This window comes from Pyxicephalus adspersus, chromosome 5, assembly GCF_032062135.1.
Source record: "Pyxicephalus adspersus chromosome 5, UCB_Pads_2.0, whole genome shotgun sequence".
Lineage (NCBI taxonomy): Eukaryota > Metazoa > Chordata > Amphibia > Anura > Pyxicephalidae > Pyxicephalus > Pyxicephalus adspersus.
Window position 1 is genome coordinate 103,653,161 of NC_092862.1, and position 21,067 is coordinate 103,674,227.

Genomic DNA, 21,067 nt, shown 5'->3' on the forward strand with positions numbered 1-21,067 from the left:
TCTGTAGTTCCTGCTGATTTCTAAATAAATGGCTACATATGGAAACCCATAATATAATTTCAAAATTCATCAGGGCTTTTTTGTGTTATTGCATAATTGTAAGAAAAAAAAAATCATTTTTTACATTACTTCAATATCAAATCCAAGTTCTTTTGTGAAAAGTGGAGGCTTTAGAATTTGTCAGCGGAATACCACATGTCAGAGCTTACTGTTAGGGATTAATGGCAATTTAGGCAGAAGTAGTGATTTCATGTCCAACATGGGTGTATGGCCCAACATGGGCTTCTAATGGACATAGCAATCAACTTAAAGACTAACATAGGGAGCCGCTAACAGAACAAGGTACCTGCATTTCAGTATTCTTGTCATCTTAGTTATGCTTTATGCCTGGTTAATTTTAGAGGGCTATAATAAGAAATAGGCTAAGGAATAACTATTTTAACTTACGATCTTGAGGATTACAAATCTCAAACATGATCTGTTTATTCAGAAAGGTCAAAGCATCAAAACTGTCCTCAAGGAAGACACGGTCTTGCTTTCCTGCGATCTCCAAAAGCTGTGTGTTGTTTGCATTCAGTACACCGATGGCATAAATGTCAACACCATTGCTTCTAATATCAGCAGCGGGTTTTGCCACTGGATCTGAAGATTCTCCGTCTGTGACTATTATAAGATATTGTTTTGTTCCGGGCCTTCCTCCCATGGCAAAGCTAAAATATGGCAATGCATCTTGTAAGGCAACTCCAGTCATGGTTCCTTGATCCAATTTCTGCATACTCGATATAGCGTTTTGAATTTCATTTTTGTTATTATACTTGTTTAGTGGGAATTCTTCTTTAGTTTCAGAACTAAACTGTATTAAGCCTATTTGAACTCTGTCCTGACCGATTTCAGACTGCTTAACCATGGAATTCATGAATTCCTTCATCGTCTCATAATCACTGTTACTGATACTGCCAGAACTGTCAATCAAAAACAGAATGTCTGCTCTCATATTCTTGCAAGCTGGAGACAAGAAAAAGACACACATTAATATCTTTACATATGTTTGTACATCGAAACTGCTTGTATCATATTGTCTTCATGAATTTACAAATTAGGTAAATGCATATCAGTTTCCAAAAACCCTTTACGTCCTTGGAATATCTCTTAGGGGCTGGCAAATACATATTTCCGAAAGAGAAACCACCCTCTGAACATATTAACATTATGATTTTTATTTTTGCTTCCTTCATTTATGACCATATCTGACATACATAGACTTGTATATATTGTATTGCATCTATATTCTGGGGCAGGCTTTTCATTTTTCAGAAATGTTTTATTTCTTTCTTGTTATATTTCTTATTATTATTATAGTTATCACACATCTATGTTGTGCCCAGCAGCTGGCAGTCCACACTGCACTTTGGTTTTGTTGCTTTATTTCCATACGTACCAAGGAGAATTTTTAAGGAAGCCAATTAACCATATTGGATGTTTTTGGTGTTGCAGGGGAAAATCGCATGTCCAGAGGAAACACAGCTGATCATGGGGCAAACATTCAAACTCCTTGTACTGTCCTCCTATTTCACTTTCGACACTCTCTCTTTACACATCAATTTACTTAATCTTATTCTTAAGAAAACACAATGTTTTGTTACTTCTGCAATAAATAATATAATGTGTCTCATTATTGGGTAACTCAACCCAAAAACTAATTTGTTTAAATAGTTTCTTGGCTTCTTATACTGCTCAGAAACTGAAGTGGTAACATTTTCTTGGAGAGGTCTCCTTTCTGTCTCATACTGTTATAGCAAAGATATATCATTCTTACAGATGGATTCGCCACTTTTTTTTTATTTTTCATTAGGAGAAAATATGACACTGTCACTTGGCTTAGTGTTTCCCATGCAAACATATAATTTTTATGAGTAGTATGAGTATAATTCTAATTCATAGGTGGATACCCTAAAAATTAGGCTATGTACATAAATAGAATTTTTGTAGTTGGAGAGGGGGGGGGATGAGCGCGTGGCACCCTGCCCCCCACTCCTCCATTGAAATGCATAGCTCCCCGGCAGAAGGGCATCATGTGACCATTGTACCCGTGTCAGATTCTCGGCAGAGAGGTGCATGGCTGTTCATCTAGCTATTTTTGCATACTCTTGAATGAGAAGGTAGAACACCCTAAAAGATAATCATTATTGCTATTAGTGTCACTGTTCTGATTTGCATGTGTGTGTTTTATTTATTTTTGTCAACTTGAAAAGTCAGTTACAATACGTACTATACCATTCTGCTTTTTTTAAAGCTTGCAGATTGTATTAAAGTTCAATTTATTTTATAGAATGTACAGTACATACTGGTAATGTGTACAGAACATCACTCCGTATTGCCAGAATTAGCTCAATTAGGATAAATATTGACTATGAAAATTGTTTTAAATAATAAAATGTTAGTGCCTGACCAGGGCTTTATATCAGCTTTTGCACTTACCCATACAGTAGCACTTAGAATGGGAGAAGGAAGGGAAAGGCTGGGAGTCAATTATGTGCTCCACAGGCTAAAAAGTTGGCTAAGAACGGTCAATCAGCTAGAGGGGGAGAGAGGACTGTGGGTGGTCATAGGCTTTACTGTAAATTTGGGTGTGTAAAGCTCCAGATTAGATGGACAGAAGTACAAATTATTTTGGCAGATAAAACAGCCCGCGTATATATTTCTGTTCTATTTATGTAAATATGTCTATTTATCAGTTGGTCTTGTGTTCAGTTTACCTGAGATATTTAGCTCTACAAGAAGATGGGAATGTTTGGAATGGGAATGGGCATGTTTCCTTCTGAGGCATGATTTGCTACATACCTTTACTTTGGTTATTATAAGTGACATTCAATGAATTAAAGCAACATGCAGCAATGCACAGTGAATGGGTTTGTTTGCTGTGTTACTAATAATTGTTAATGGGGAATAGGAATGCACTACTACACACCGGCTTGAAAATGTGAACTACATTTGTGTGTGATATGTTGTGTTTGGTAGACTATTCAAATGAAGGGCAAGTGTTATAAAAAAAATGTTATAATTAGATCAGATCCTTCCTTATATACTCGCACTTTTTGTCTGTGGACTAGCATCAAGTCTACAAGCATGAAGCGGGAATGAAACTTTGAGAAACAAAAGTAAAGGTATGTAGCCAATCATACTTCAGAACAGAACATGCCTTTTATAAAAAAAGACATCTTGTGACGTCAAATCAGTTAAAAATTAAATCTGACTTTCCATCAAACATTCCCTCGCGGGAATCAATTACTACCATTAAAGCACATGGACCTGGAAGATTCCCACAAGGGAATGTTTGAAGCAATGTCTGATTCCCTGTTTTAAAAATAGAGCCCCTAGTGTTATTTTCACTTATAGTTTGCTAATTTTCCAAACTGTCAACACAATTAAATTTTGAAGGTTATTAAAAAGCCTTGTTTTAGATAAGGAAACAGTGGGTTAGACACTCTCTAACTAGGTCTGGTCAACTGATCTTCACACACAAGTTCGCAATTGCTCTATATGTCTAACAGCACAATTGGCTTCCCAATGCCCCTGCAATAGATTAGTCACTTAATTGAGCAAATGAGATGATGCTTTACTGACTTAAGCCATCCTGTCATTTAGATCCTATCAAATATGTTCATCTTTTTTTTCAAGTGAATGGGTATTCTTTGAATTTTCACTGCTTTGACTTATTCAATTAAGATAAATGAGTTTTTCCTTGAAGTGATAATTCACTTTCCTAAGTAAACAATCTAAACTTTAGTTAATCAAAACAATTGTCTGGTATGCAGTTAATCAACCAAACTACATAGTAGAGGAGCACAAAGGAAACACTTTGTTCCCAAGAAGAAAGGCTATGTTGACACGTGAGGTAGGTGTTGTGAACTAAAAATATTAACTTTCAGGGAATAAACATAATTTTCACAGAATGCATATTACAAGAACAGCTTTTCATATAAATATATATGAAAAGCTGTTCTGGTAATATGCATTCTGTTATTACCAGTAATATATAGTTAAAAAAAGGTGAAGGCCTTATATTAGGCCTTATAATATCCACTCAGCATCTCAAATATGTGTTTGATTCACCATGCTGTAAAAACTTCAGTCTGCTTACCTTCTGGAGTACACAAATCACGAGTCAATTCATGTTTGATCAAATCCAAGGAATCAAAATTATCAACAAAAAACATCTTGTCTTTGCTCCCTGCTATATCCTCCAGCTGTTCTTCCACAGCATTTTTAACACCTATGGCATATACTGTAATGCCTTCTCCTCTAATTTCTGCTGCAGCTTCAGTCACTCGGTCTTGAGATTCTCCATCGGTAATAACGATTAGGGACTGGGGAACTTTATTTGGTCGGTCACTTTCAGCATGAGCAAAGAGACTTTTCATTGAACTCAGGGCCTTCCCTGTTTCAGTTCCCCCTCCCAGCTGGTAGATTTGATTAATTGCGTCCTTTAAAGTCTTTTGTGCAGTGTACATAAAGAGAGGAAATTCAATCCTCGGGTTGTCTGAGTATTGTACCACTCCAAAGCGGACTCTGTTTGGTCCAACCTGAAACAAACTTACTACTTCAGTCATAAATCTCTTCATGTCCTCGAAGTCTTCTGGGTAAATACTACCCGAACCATCAATCAAAAAGTAGATATCAGCTTCTTCTGTATCCACGCAACCTAAAGGAAATCATTTTGGCAGTTTACATGCAAACAAATTATGTGGTCACAAGTCTACCTATTACTGACCTAAAGTCAGAGTACATCACAGGATCTCTTAAAAGGGGGACTAAACTTTTTGGTGGGTGGTGAGCTTCTGCCATACTTACCTGTGTGCAGTGTGTCCCTGTATCTTCACCATCTTCTTCTGTTAAAATGGCGAATTTCTGTCATTGGATGATGAAACCCGTGTACATTATCCCCAGTAACTGTCTCTTGTGAATGCATTGCACTTGAATGTATTTTTTGTCTAATAGTACTACCTCCTGGTGTTTTTTTTTTTGTTTTTTCAGTTTAGGTATGCTTTAGGAGCCCTTGATGTAGGCAGTGGGCTGACTCTTGTGTTTTGAGTCAAATTTCAAAATTTCTTGAAAGGTAAAGGACATTCTGAATGAAGTATTGAGTGTTCCTAGAAAAGCTCACCCTAGGAAATACCCACATTGGATACCGAGACTGGGACTGTCAGGCTTGGGAGGAAAGGGCTAGATGATGCTGGACATCTTCCTGCTTGAAAATAGGTGTGCTCTATTAGACTTGCTATAATTTCTAATACACATTGTAAGACGTTCAGACTTTGCAATGAAATCAGAATGAGCAATTTTAGTATAGGAGAGGAGCCTGTACAGGACTAAAGAAAAGGTTGGAGTTTAAATTTACCATTTACATTTGCTGTGCCCACACATTCACCCAGTTGCCAATCCAAAGCTACTTTCTTTCCTGTGAGCCCAGTCAAAGTTCCTCCCCTAGACCTGGACATCCTGGTAAAATACCAGCAATGTTGACGACATTATGTGGCGCCCTTTTCTATAGGATATTGCACCACTGAAAAAGAAGGAGATGAGGAGGACCTGTGATGTCTTTGGACCTGGCCTAAGATATCCAAAAATTAAAGATATTAGGGGTGCTATAAATTTGGTGGGGGCATATTAGGCTTTAATATTTTAGCTGATATATAGTTAATGTTGCCTAACTGAACTATGTTTCACCTTCAAAAATAAGAACAAATCAAAATAGTAATTAACACAACTCAATATATTACATTGATTAATGCTGTATTTAACCAATTCACTGCTATTAGCTATTTTATGGAGACATGATTGGTCTTTCTTACCTTCTCTCAGAGTCCGAACTAGTGCTGGGACTGCAAATGATTGCACAACAATCTCCCGACACAGAAGCTTCTTTAATTTACGTTCAAGTTTTGAAAGCTGGAGAAAGGACTTCACATTGGTGATGTGTTTCCGTGGTGGGTGTGATGCTATTCTTTTAAGCTCTGTTTTGCTAGCATTTTGAAAACCAACTGCGAAGACTTCAACTCCTGACCGTCTTAGCTTTGCTGCCTGTTTACCGAATTCATCTTTTGATTGTCCATTGGTCATGACCACAGCAATTTGCTGGACACCCTGCTCTGCTCTGCCACCATTTTCTTTAGAGAAAAGCTCCTTTCTGACAAAATTAAGAGCAGCTCCAGTGTTTGCCTGTCCTCCTCTGTATGGAAGCCTAGTAATGTAATCCAGAATTTCATACTTTTCCTCAAATGTATTGAGTTTAAACTCTAGGTTGGGCTTGTCACTATAAAGAACTAAGCCAATCCGAACGTTGTTTAAGCCAGTCTCCAAAGCATTTATAACTTTATGCAAAAAGACTCTTGTGAGCTGAAAGTTGGTATCACCAATACTACTGGACTCGTCAATCACAAAAACAATATCAGCGAGAGATGCACTGCTGCAAACTAGAAAGAGAAATAGAAACATGTTGTAAGAAAACAATGTAAGTGTGGTCTATAATATAAGAGAATAAAATATTTAACATATATAGTAAAAAAACCAAACCCAAAAGAGAAAAATATATATTTCAGCTATTAGCACTTAGAGAAGGTGGCTGCTTTAGCTTCCCTTTTTTAAAGTACATGAAAAAAAGTTATGTTTTCCCAGCTATCCTTTGTATACAAAATCTTTCCATCTTATGGTATAGAAATGAGGAGTGGAAGGTGTTCATACAAGTAGTTCAAATCAGAACAGTGTGGTGTGACAACACTAACTCTACTAGTGATATAATACAGTGATTATGTGATATCTGATATATAAAGTATGTTACAAGATTACCAGGTAAAAAAAATTATAACCACCACAGGTCAGGAAAACTACAACAGATTATATATTTGTTTTAGGTTATGTGTTCATTCAGAGTAATATTTTGATATCTAGAGGTAAATTGCTAGATCGCTCTACCTGCTGGAGCATCCGGAATCACAGAAAACTGCAGCATTTCTTGTGTGACAATGGTATCGACTATTTCCTGTACTTCTCTTGTGCCTTGCAAATCCTTCAGTTGGAAAACAAAAGGATCTGTTGCTATTTCTTCTAATTCCTTTTTATCTGAGTTCTGAATTCCAACTGCAATAGTGGTTACCCCAATGCTTTTTAGCTGCTGGGCATAAGCAGTGACAATATCTTGAGATTTGGCAGATGTTATGACAACTGCAAACTGTTGTAATCCTTGGTTAATACGGCTCCCGGCTTCTTCCACAAAAAATGTTGAGCGCAAGAAATCTAAGGCACTTCCCGTGTTTAGAGGGCCACCTCTAAAAGTAATGGCTTCAACATGGTCTATAACCTGTTGCTTGGTGTCATAGGTGTTCAATAGGAACTCAGTTTGTGCTTCACCACTGTATTGTGCAAGTCCAACGCGATATTTATTAATACCCACATCAAGTTCTTTGATTATTTTTGAAATGAAAGCTTTAATCTGCTGAGATACTGAAGTCCCGATGCTGGAGGAAGAGTCAACCAAAAATACAATATCTGCATAACGTTTTGAAGATGCTGAAAAAGAAGCAAAAGTATGTAGTAAGATATACAATTACATAACTCAAACAGTGGATCTGGAAAAGTACCACATTCCAAAACAGTATAATACCAACAATTCGAAGCGTGGGACGTATGTATGGGACATATGTATGGGACGATGTTCTCACTACTGTTTTTTTTAAAGAATATTATTGTGATTCTGCCAGTACTAGCTTGGTTCATCTTCTAATGTACACACTATATGTAGTTTATGTCCCTCTCCACATCTTCTTATTCCATGTGAAGCTGAAGTGATCTCCATAGTTACCAGTTTACTGTTCATGTGATTCAGTTTTGGTGATTTCACTCAAATGCGTAGAAGACTACATACATTAGAAGATGAATGAAGCAATTGATGCATAATAATGATTATGCACTGTTTAGCAGATTATTGAATACTTTTATTTGATTTTTATTTATATTGTATTACAAATAAACTCAATGTTTGACCTTAAAAGTCCCGCTCTTTAATAAAACTCAAATTTTTTTTTATTAGGTAATGTCATGAATGTCATGATTTAGCAAAACAACTTGTCCAATGATCATACTTACACCATACATAACCAAAGTGGTCTATCATTTCTACCACTAGATAATACAGAAGCTAGGTTCTTTTGCTTCAAATATCACTGTCCTATTAACTATTTCCAGCTGTGAAAGCTTTAGAAATTAATTTGGTTTGAAAACAATATAGAATGATTGCGTGATATCACTCATAAGGCAGGAAATGTTTTCTCTTTTCTAATCACGGTTTACATTTAAACCACAGCATAGTATGACCCAAGGAAGCTTTAGAAAACCAAACTCTCTGTGGGAAACATTCTTTGTAAAAAGGTTCCCAACATTCAAAGACAAATGGAAAACTCTGTGAAGGCATCCTTTTTCCTTGTAAAGAATGACTAAAGCAGACAACAGATTCTGGTTTTGGATAGTTTAGGAGATCATTATTTTGCATACTAACAGCCTTTCCAACTGCAAAAATATTTGATTTGTATTGATCTACCCCCAAAAAAATCCAAAAGTTTCTCATTAACCAAAAATAAGACCCAATTGTTTGCACATTGCAGAGTGTTTATCTGGATGTTTCCTTCTGTGTCACAAAACATCAGAATTTTTCAGGAGAGCAATTAAAGTCATCAGCACAGAACACTTACCATCAGCAAACATATTATTTCTCAAGTAAGATTAATGGAACTGATTTGGAAAATTAGGTAAACAGAATTGGCCAGTAAGGAAGTTTTGGTAATTTTGTAATTGTATCTGCCAAATTGCGATTGCTGACTTTAGTGACATTATAATTTTTCAGGGCTTTGCAAATAACTTACACTGTAATTTCAAAAAAGGTGAATGAAATATTGGAAAATTTTACATTAATAACTTTCTGTTTTGCACATTCCTATTGGCCAAATGATTTCTAGGCATTTTATGTTTCCCTTGAATATGTGAGCAACAAACTAATTGGCAGATCTATAAAAGATGTTAAGGGTTCTCCTATTCCTAAATCCCTTGGATAATGTCCCCAAACATGGCTGTGGCCAGGGAAGCAAGCCAGCCATCTGGCCAGTGCATCTAAAAGAGCCATAAAAGAGGTGACCGGTGACATTTCTTTTGTCAAGTATAGAATTATCTGGTAAAAGTGTGAGACATGAACATACAGAATATACTGTATTTGTATTTTCCATTGATGTTAAGCACTTTTATTTCATTATACCTTAACTAGCTTCAATTAGTAATTGCTACTTGGGATCCTCTATGGTTAGTCGTTGCTACGTGGGTTGGCACTACACTTTACAGTCCTTATTAAAAACATGTTCTGTTTTTATTGATAGCTTCCCTGTTAGTTGCATCTCAATACCTCTACTATATAAAAAATGCATTAACATTCATTTTATTTATTTATAATTTCTGGTCTTACATGACCTGTTTTAACCTTTTAGTAAAACAAGTTTTCTATAATTTTTCTCAACCCCTTTTTTATTTTTTAATATTATGAGTGATGTGTATGGAAACCTATTGGACACCAAGTTGCTAACCACCTACTATGGAGAAAATTGTTTACCTTGAATTTTTGTGGCAATGTTGGAACATAAATTGTTCAGGAATTTTGAGGTTACTTTTAGGTCTTCTGCAGCATCAAAACTCTCCTGAGGGAAAACAAACTTCCTGCTTGGCTTACTAGCCATCTCCAGCAACTCAGCAATATCTTGTCCAGTCACATAAACTGAGATGCCTCTAGATTTTATTGCTCTTGCTGGCTGTTTTATCTCATCAGCTGATTTTCCACTGGTAATAACAACAAGAACTTGAGCAATGTTCTCCAAAGCTCTGCTGCCTGCTGATTCAGTGAAGAATCTATTATTGACAATTTCTAGAGCCCTTCCAGTGTAGGCAGTGCCTCTTATATAAGATAGGCTTTGTATTCTCTCTAGAATTTCACTTTTTGTAGAATAATCATGAAGTAAGAAGATTGTGTTTGTCTCATCACTGTACTGAGCAAGTCCAATGCGGACTTTGTTGATGCCAACATCAAGACTTGTAACAAATCTGTGGAGGAAATCTTTCATTTTTTGGAAACCCGCTTCCCCAATTCGAGTAGAACTCTCTACAAGGAAAACAATATCTGCCTGATTGGCATTTCTGCAACCTAAAAAAAAGAAGTATTATTATTTTTATTTATATATTAATAGCAATATTATCGTAAGCTATACTAAAAGGTGCAGTTAGACTTTAAAGATTCAGTCACAAGTTAAAATTTAAACTTTCAAATATCTCTACACCTTCAGATAGTCAAAGTAATCGTAGATCAAAGGAACAGTAATATTCATTCTGTCCTACAGAAAACCTGTGCAGAGATCACAGCCCTCGGTAAGCCCAACAGATCCATCTATTACAGGCAGCCTACAGAAATCTGCAGGGGGCAGATACACAGAGCTAGACACTCTGAACTGAGAAAAACAGTGATTGATCATTACATTACTGTGTTTAACATGAAAAAAATCACAACATACCAAGATTTTTTAAAAAAATGCATAAAGCCCTGTATTTAAGCAATGCCTAGCCCAAATTTAACTTTACATGTTAAATTGAATATTAGGGTAATGACCAATGTTTAAAGTGTATTTAAATACAGTAAGAGTTTGGTAAATATGTATTCATTAAAACTATTGTATTTAAAGGTGACTATGACTTAACTATGTCAATATATAGATTTTCATAGTTCTTATCAAAAAACATTTGGAATACACTAATGTAGACAATACCATCTGTTTGCCATGTGTACAATTCTGGCAGCAGTACAACAATGTTATTCTACATAAAAGAATAATGAAAACAATAGAAGAAGAATAAGAATTTATATTAACATTCATGCTTTGTGAGATCTACACATAAATTTTAATTTCTATTTTTGTCTGCTAGTTTTCGTTTCTTTTTTACTTTCCTAAAGTGAAAGGGTGTAATATAGAAAAAAATGCTTTATTTCCCCAGATGGTTCAGTTTTTTCTAATTTCCTTACAGCTGTTCATAATCATGGAATTTCAATACATTCTGCGTCTAGAATTTTAGCCTTTAGGCTACAGATTGAGAGGAAGGAAACAGGACTGAATAATTTACCTTGAGCAATCTGACCAATCTGCCTGGTGGCTTCTTCTACCGTAGTGCACAGAACCTGAAGCATGTTTTGAGAAATGCCCTGCAAAGCTGTAAAGTCAGCCACATTGTAAACGTGTTTCTCATCTGGATCACTGGCTATTTCATTAAGCTCTGTCAAAAGGGCATCCTTTATACCAATGGCATATAAGGTGATGCCTGCCTCTTTTACTTGTTTGGATGGATCTTTAATATTGTCTTGAGATTGTCCATCAGTTATAACAACAGCTATCTGTGGTACTCCATCATTAGCTCTTCCACCAGCGCTTTCTGTAAAGTGATTATCCAGCATAAACTGTAGACTTTCTCCAGTTTTCGTGCCTCCACCTTTGTACTTTAGGGTCTGTACATACTGTAATATGTCATCTTTGTTATCATAGGAGTTTAAAAAAAATTCTGTGCGGGGCTCATCGCTGTACTGGATAAGGCCAATTCGAATCTTATCTTGACCAACATCAAAGCCATTTATTAACGTATATAAAAAGTTTTGCATGCTTTCAAAGTTTTCTGTTCCAATGCTCCATGACCCATCCACAAGGAATACAATGTCAGCAATGTTTGCTTCCTTACATACTGAAACAAATGAAATAAAGTTATTTTTAACCTCACTTTGCTAAACATGCCAAATAAACAAAGTAGTGATTGTTTTTGTATTTACTGAGATTCATATTCACTTCCACAATGACAGGAATTAAGGGGAAAATTTGCAAACATAAGTACAGAAGGCAAAAAACTAATCATCATAGAGATTCTTACCTTTTCTGGCTTCACTCAATACAAAAAAAAAACATAATTGCTTTGAGCTGAGTCCAATTAAATTAAATGTATCCCGTATTTATTTATTTTTTAAATTGTTGATGTTTTATTGATACTTCGTTTCTCTCAGCATCTGGAACATTCATTCTAATTTCTTAGCATCTTCAAATCTCCAAACCTACATAACAGGACAGAACTGGAATGATAAAAGGTGGCGTATTTGGGGGGATGTCCTGTGCCGATTACAGATACATTTGGCCCCATGGAATTTGTATGATGTTTGTGATGGCTCCATTTATATATTCTTGGTTAGTAAAATTGTGACACTGGCGAATTTGATTCAGCCAGAAAATTTTCCAAAAAGGGAAAGCATTTAGGTCCCCACTATAGGGATGGTAAATTGTGATAAACCTAATTTTTCAGTTTTGGATTGAAGGAGATTGGAATGGAACCTGTCATTTTTTATTGCCGTGTTATGTCCCTGATACAGAAGATTGCTCGACAGAGGGAAAATCAGAGCAAATCCAACATTTTTCTTTGACATCAGACCAGAAAAAGGAGGAATATTGCACTTGGGAGTTGTTTTCATAGCCATCAATCTTCTTAGAAAAAACAAAAAAGTTTCTATTTATAAAACAGCAGATCAAACATTCCCTCATGGGACTCTTCCAGGTCCATGTGTTTCAATGGCAGTAATTGATTCCTACCAGGGATGTCAAATTCACTGTTTCACATATAGAGCCCTATGTGAACAATTAATACAAAATGTAAATATAAACAGGGTGAACATTTTTTTTTTCAGATGGAGCTAGAAACATTGCAGTCCTTAAAATAGATTTCTGGAAGTGGACACATTTAAAAATATATACAAATATAAAAGATTTAAACAAATACAAGCCAAAGCAACAATATTAAATCTGGATCTTGTCTGAAGAATGAATGTTTGTTGTATTTCTGTGTAGAATTACAGCATGAAAAGTTAAGAAAATCTCCTCCAGAGTTTTGTGGTTTTTGAAATTAGCCGTACAGTAACGGATGATGTTAATTAGCTTTTTCTGTTCTTTCCCAGTATTGTAAAAACTGTAAGAAACATGATTAGGGTCTATTCCTAGAAGTGTGTCATGTAAAAATTTAAAAACACATGTATTATGAATTAACTAAAACTTATCAGGAACACAGCTGAATTATATGTACACAGCTGTTTAGCTTTTGTTTGCCTTTCAAAAGTGCCATTATTGTCCCATATTTCATAAAGCTGGACTACAAAAACAGAGTCATGAACCACTGAGATGACACCATATTACCCAGTACATTCATTACTGGTAACCTCAGCCCAGAACTATTGATCTTGGAGTGGGGATCCTGGCGCTAAAACAAAGTGCTTGTTATCCTTCCGTAAAAGAAAAAAATGTTCTTTTTATAATTCTGTTACACTTAACTTTCCCACAAAAACCTAACCTCAAAAGTATTGCCTGAAAATACAGGTATGCCTTTGTATGAAAGTTTTTACAGTTAATATTCCCCATCTTATCTACTTAATCTATTTATCTACTTATTATATACTTAAGTATAAACCAAGATTGTTTGACATAAAACTGACTGTTAAAAAAAATATCAGTTTTACTGAGATTAGCTAAAATTGCAGCTCATGTCTTCATTATTTACATTCAAATTATTTAAAAAATAACTGTCACAACGTCACATAGCAGGGTGGTGGACCCTACGTGTCACCAGCTGAGTGGGTAAAGACATGCACAGGGCAAGACATGCACAAAGTGGGTAAAGACATGCACAGCAGAAACACTGAAGATATGCAGCCTAAAAAAATGAAGATATAAAATGGCAGAAATTAATAAACCAAATATAAAAACATAAAAATGATTATAAAATTAATATTGGGTGTAGACCTCAAGTATTTCTAAAGCCTAAACTTTTTTCTTTAGTTTTGCATAGAGTAGGAGATGGTTAAAACATATGAATCATCTTTTGGACAACTGTTTAAGAAGTGTCCTCACTCGAAGAGTCTTTTTTTTTTTATGTGCGGTTGACAAATCAAAACGTTGAATATTACCTCATTTTTCAGTCTAGTGAGAATGGTTACAAGGACAAATAGAAAGGGTGAATCTACTTTGTGGAGATACATATATCAAAAAAAAAAAAAAAAAAAGGCCGGCTGCTTACACTTTCATATTCTTTTAAAATGTTTTCAGAAGCTGTCATTAGATACACTCTTAACATACAAGTTAATGAATAAAAAAAAGTATTGATGTGAGTTACATGGTCCATTTGTTTAAGCCAGGGGTGTCCAAACTTTTTGCACAGAGGGCCAGATTTGGTGAGGTGAAAATGTGTGGGGGGCGACCATTCAGCCTGACATTCTTTGAACCATTAACATTTACCATTAACATGCAAATTAACTATTTTATATAATATATTTGTTAATTTTGGGAAGTGGCAGATAATTTTACTGAATTAATTGTTGGAGATTCCAGGTGTTTCTTCTTTGTGTTTTACACGGCATAATTGGGGCTTTTCTATTCCAATTGTGCTGATTGGCTGATCTATACAGAAAACAACTTCTGCACAATCATAAATAATTTTACACATCTACTAGATCTGCAGCAGATCCCTCTGTACACCCTGCATGTCCTGATGGCTGCTCAGTACAGAGCACATGCTCAGGTTTAGTGTGGGCGTGGTCTGAATGAGTCCCACACAGCACAAGCCCCCTACAAACGTAGGGGATTCCCTGTGCACACACACAGACACATGGGCTGCATATTATTCATTTCATGACAGAGGCTGCGGGTCAGGGAAAACCTGAACACAGCCCGCAATTGGCCCGCGGGCCGGAAATTGGACATGCCTGGTTTAAGCCATTACAAATGTCAGGTAAAGGACTATGACTATGATACCATGTTTCTATATGCCAAAAATGTAAATAAACATACAATTGGAAAAAAATTGCACTCATCAAACAATAGGAACTAGCAGACTGATATTATCTAGAGCTAAAGACCAGAATATAATGCAATCTATACATTATTTATTATAAGAAACATAAATGCATACCTGTTTTCTGTGTGTATGCTACATGTACTTTAATTTCAAAGAGTAAGAAGAATAAAATTGATCTCCAGTGTCCCATTTTCTTATGATATCTGTGAAGTGAAAATAAAAAAAAAACAAACCTTTGTTTAAACAAAAAGCATACACACTTTAAAACAAAAAAATAATTTCACATGCTACTTAATAAACCAAAGATTTTTAGTTTACCCTAAATTGCATAAACATATCTAACATATTTCTGAATTCTGAATTAGAATGAATTTACCCTTTAATGTCTATGTAATATTAAAATCAATGTACATATGTATAATACTAGTTTTCTATGTATTTTTTGTTATACCAACATATGTCTCCTAAGTCCCCTAAGGAAGCTTTCATGGCGAAATGCGTCGGGGGCTGAGACTATCACTAGGAGATACTTATCACCAGAATCTCGTGTGAGAGTTCAGTGTCAAATTTATAATAGCACAGTCTTTTTATGTATAGCCAAAGTAACAGCTTAGTAGAACTTATTTAATTTTTTTAAATTATTTTGGATTTTTTCATTATGAATGCCTACAAACACATGTCTTTCCTCGCTTCTTTTTCATTTAATTGACTAGGCAGCTGTATTTCTACCAAAATACCCCTCTTGGACATCTAATTTTACTACTAACATATTTAAACAATTATATGCTTTGTGTTCTTTATTTAACATAAACAAATAATAAAGAAAATATATCTGTTTTTATAACAAAGTTGATTCTTGAGTAACTAAATGGTTTACGACATGCTGCTTCAATTGAAGCATCCATTCCTATAAAATGTTTGCTCTGGAACAAAAATGGACAGTGGGTCTTATTTTTGTAATTTCCCCCAGATATTTAGTGTTGACCCAGAAAATTTACTGTGCATACTACAGAATTTATTGACCACAAAACTTTAGGTAACCTCGCTGGCTATCCAAAAGAAAAATGTATTACTATAAATATATATTACAATAAATATTTATTAGTAACATAAAATGTTTAATCTCAAATGGACCACATCGCTACTTTGATAGATGGGTATGACTGGATACTGTGTAGATCTTTTTCAGTGATTTCAATAGTCCACATATATTGAATAGGCAAAATAAAGAGGTGCTTCTCTTGAAAAAGTGATTTAAAGCAAAAAGTGATTTAAAGCACTACTTAAGAGCTGGTTCAAAGCGAACTATCATTCTTGATCTTGATCATTATTTCGATTTTTAAACACATGAACATCTGAAACTGACTCTTTTGGCTTCCAATCCATAGAGATTATAAAATAATGTTTTGTTAGTGTACTGTGGTCTAAACAAACTAAACGGAGGTTTGCAAACTTCTGTGGGAGGCAAACCTTGTAAATTAGCCTGTTTGTACTTGTGGTTGTTTTTGCTAGTGTATTATACTTTTCAGGAACCTGTGATTTCAAAATGTTTAATAACTTAGGATGAAAACTCTGTAGCTGTTTTATTCATATTATTATTATTATTATTATTATTATTATTGAGTCATTTTAGTTAAAAAGGTACATTCCACACAATCTTCAAGTTCAGTTTAAAGTTTCAACTTATTTACAATGTTTTGCAGTATTAAAATCTATTTTTGTCACATCTACGGAAATACAATTTTCCCCCAAAAAATCTCTATTGGAGAATGGGAATGCCATTGGCATAGAGTATGTTTCTATGTATTGCAATCTGAATTACACCATAGGCAGGGGTGTAGTGGGGTGGGCACAGGTGGGAATACCATGCCCTCTTTTTTCGGCCCGCACACTCTCCCATCGCAGACTCAGACCTGCAATGGGAGAGTGGGCGGGTTCTGGTATCATGATGTCACTCCTGGGGAAGTTTCTTCCTCTTTGAGTGACACATAGACAGGGGTGTAGTGAGGCGGGCACTTCGTGGATAGTACCGTGCCCCCTCTTCTTTTTTAACGACTACACCCCTGACCATAGGTCATAAAAAAGAATTATAGAGAGTGAAGTGAAGTATGTTAAATTATGTTAAACAGGTAGTCCCTTGGTTTACGAGATAGGGACTGTGGGTTTGTTCTTAAGTTGAATTTATATGTAGGTCGGAACAGGTACATTCTTTTAATAATTAGGCAGTTTGGTGTCAGGTACTGTATAAAATCCTCACAGTGAGCCAATCACAAACAAAGCAAAAAAAAAAAAAGACTTTATGGAACCTAGACATTCATTAACTTCTGGAGCAAGCTGTGATTTGATATGCTGCAGAGTTTGTCTGGTCATTAAAGAGTTACAAGATTTTACAGATTAGGTCAGCTCAAAAGATCACCCACAACCTCAGCTGTGTTCAGCAAAAGATTTCTCCTGCAAGTCATGCAAATCAAACCCCCCCCCCGTCATCCATATGTTGGATGTCCTTAACTTGGTGACTACCGGTACAGCAATGTCAGGCCATATAAGGCCTGATTTAATACAGCTCTCCAAGACTGGAGAAGATATACCGTACTTTTTTCAATGAAGCTGGGTAATTCAGCAAACCTAGAATGGATCTGGTCCACAATTCAAAATATTTGCTAACAAATAGCAAATGACTTTAAAGAAATCCATTCCAGTTTGCTGGATCACCCAACTTCACTGATGAAAGTGTATTCTCATCAGTCTTGGAGACCTTTAATAAAACAGGCCCATAGTGTAATATCATAGTGTGATTATTTGGGTGGCTACCAGGCATATCCTATAATATTGCACAAAATGTAAAAAATCTCTTGTATGTAATTGAAAGTTGAGTTGGAATATCCTATTTTGTTATAATGATAAGATGTTTACTAGTTACTTGTTAAGTGAGCAAATGGAGAGTTGAACTAAGTGACCACTGACTGGCCCTGCCACACACTCCATTGATCATTATTTGCCTGGGATTGCTAAGATTTTATTTTACATTCAAATTCTATTATGTGTGATAACCTAGGATCTGGAAGCATCACTATTCATATGTCTATACCCTTTTTTGTAGGATAGCACGGCGGCTAGCACACTCGTCTTGTAGGACTAGGATCTTGGGTTTAAGTCATGTTTTTGCAAGTTCCTCCAACATCCCAAAACTATATTTAGTGTACATATTAGATTTTAGGCTTCTCTGAGTGGCAGTAACTAGGGACAGATGACTTTGTACACTGTAAATCACTATGCTATATGTCAGAGGTCAGCAAACTTTTTTGTCCACTAGGTCATTTCAGGGGTTAGCAAGAGCACACTAGGATGGACTCTCTCTCAAGTCCCACCATAATGGCTCCGCCCCCACCAGGAACGCCCCCTGAAGGGAAGTCCCTCTCCTGCGCAATGCATACGGAGGAGAGGGAATGTTCCCTATTTACCGGCCACGGTAAATAGGGAGGGGAGCCACAACACGGAGGCTCAAGAGCCGCATGCAGCTCCAGAGCTCCGGCGGTACCGGCTCTGGAAGTTTGTTCTGGCTCCGCCACGGGTTTCCAGTTGGGATTGGGCTGGATCGGCCAGGGGGCGTAAGGCTGGAACAAACTACCAGCTCGGCCGTATCTGGCCTAAAGGCCTGAGTTTGCCGACCCCTGCTATATGTTGATACTCTAGAAAAACGTAATTATTAAATATGTACGTTCTGTGGATTTCACAAGACCTGGGTCAGGTCTTGTTTTCAGTTGGAATCTGTTCTGAAATTGTACAACATTTGGTATATTTAAAGGCTGGTGAGGATGATATTTGGGGTATGAGGGTAGTGTTTGTTTTTACTGTTTCTGAGCACCATATGTTTAGTGTGCTAAATTTTCATATATCTAGCTGCAACTTTGTGTATCATTAAATGACTTTATGCTATTCACCTAACAAAGTGAAATATCAACTTGCACAAACATTTCACTTAGCATAGTAAATATAGTGAACTTTGTAAAGAATGCCAATCATGTGCAAGAAAAAGGAAAGATACATGATTTTTGCATGCACATGATTGGATGGGTAAAGTCCACACAGCTTCATTTCATTCACAGGGCCTGATTTATTAAAGCTCTCTCTGGCTTGAGAGGATAAACTTTCATTGGTAATTCAACAAACCCGGAATGGATTGTTAATCATTCCAGGTTTGTTGGATCACCCAGCTTCACTGATGAAAGTGTATCTTCTAAAGTGACAGAGATCTTTAATAAATCAGGCTCACTAAGTGAAAATTTAGCTACTCTGATGTTTTGGGTGTCCAAATATCCTTTAAGAAGCTGAGTTCATATACATATTAAGTATATGGAAAATAGTCATCTTTAATGTCATAAGACCAACAATCACATTTTTTTTTTAATTAAGACTTTTACTATAGTAGGGCCCAATCAAGAATACTGTTGCATAAGTTGCAGGTTGATTTCTGTGCATAAAGCAATGCAACGTTACAGAAAGCTGAAGGTATTGGTAAAGAATGGTGCTAGGTAGAGACGGCAAGGTAGGGTAAGGTATTGGTATGGTGACTAAAGACTTGGTTTACATTCAATACCAGCATGGGTTTGACCTAACCTTCACCCATTCATTCATTATTTCTGCAATCCGGACATTTAAATAGTCTAACACTGGCCACTGTAGAAGTCAACAACAGGCTTACAGCCAATACCTACCTTGTTGATCAAGCAGTTGGCAAGGTAAGCTTTGGAAAATATGTTACTAAAGTTGGGTTTTCTGAATGCAGAACATTGACCATACCCATAATAAACTGTACCTAGTTAGATTCGCCCATCTCCTAATTATGATCATGACTATTATATCTTGCACCTTTTTAAAATATGTATTAGCAAATGCAATCTAAAAACTTTGTAGCACAACCACATTTTAAGGAGTTACCATTTTTTTTTACTGATTACCATTCCCACAATTTAGGAATCAGAGTTATATATTGCTCAATCACAGGGTACTTACATAGTTTACTGTTCAAGCCTAGCTATTCCCATTAGACAATCTTTTTTACAATCTTTACAATCTTGACTTAAAAATTCTGATAATTAAATCCCATTACTATTATAATCATCATGACCTATCATTACAGAGCGATTACCATAATTTAGTTATTCCCACAGCAATTCCCGTGACTTGAAAAAATTTGAGCATTATTAAAACTGGTATATTCATCAAATAACCTTTTACATCCACTCTTCAAGTTTAAGCCCTATACAATCTAGTATATTAATGGCATCAAATGTTTCCCTTCCTTGCAGTGATAGTGTGAGTACAGGAACACTGCGACTGGGAGTATTGGATAAGTATATCATTTGTTAAGTAATAAAAAGGGGACCTGTCATATTAGAAATAAAGTAGCAACCACTGGTGACTTTTTGGAGTAAATAAAAACTAAAATTAATTTTATTTTTTATTTATATAACTTTCTTTATTACCTAGTAGGTCACTGACCTAGACCAGGTATTTTGACTTCTATTGATATATAGCTTTACCCTGTGTGTAACTTTATAAGAAATGTAGCAAGGATAGAGATAACAGCTGGGAGGGTGTACTTTTATTTCCCATTATGTTATCTTAGCTGTTTTCCTTTGAATGTTTCAAGTATAGAATAGTAACACAGTTTATGTCTGTGTGTTACAGCTACAACTCCACTAATATTCTAGTATTAATTAGACCTGTTATACATAATTTCTTGTCAGTTAATGAATAATGCATTGATTAGCACAAACCAACATTTGACCTAGATCAGGTTCATACATATAAATAAATATCAGTCAATCAGCCCACACTATAAACTAGTAAAAGGGCCCTTTGAAGCCCTTACAGGGTAACTTAGGGACCCCATGCTTTTTTTTAGAATGCAAGCCTTCAGTCCCTCTCTCACACACTTGCAGACTGTCAACAAGTAGGATGAATATCCAATGAGTGTTATTCTATCCCTTATGAGAAAAGCAAAGAACATTATTGTGAGTAGTATGTCTTCATAAATCCCCAGTTCCTTGCTAATATTATTATTTTTATTATTATTAATATTATTATTATTATCATTATTATTAATAATAAT

At 35.7% G+C, this 21,067-nt stretch overlaps 1 protein-coding gene across 2 annotated transcripts in view; it reads right to left on the reverse strand.

Moving 5' to 3' along the window:
- LOC140331363 (collagen alpha-4(VI) chain-like) overlaps positions 1–21,067 on the reverse strand; it is a 104,739-nt gene that overhangs the window by 66,053 nt on the left and 17,619 nt on the right. For both annotated transcript variants that reach the window (XM_072412334.1, XM_072412333.1), the window contains exons 2-8: positions 15,067–15,155; positions 11,203–11,811; positions 9,650–10,234; positions 6,973–7,566; positions 5,853–6,473; positions 4,142–4,702; positions 448–1,005 (exon numbers count right to left, since the gene is read on the reverse strand). In XM_072412334.1, the coding sequence (XP_072268435.1) occupies positions 448–1,005; positions 4,142–4,702; positions 5,853–6,473; positions 6,973–7,566; positions 9,650–10,234; positions 11,203–11,811; positions 15,067–15,155 (3,617 nt within the window). The remainder of the gene's footprint in view (positions 1–447; positions 1,006–4,141; positions 4,703–5,852; positions 6,474–6,972; positions 7,567–9,649; positions 10,235–11,202; positions 11,812–15,066; positions 15,156–21,067) is intronic.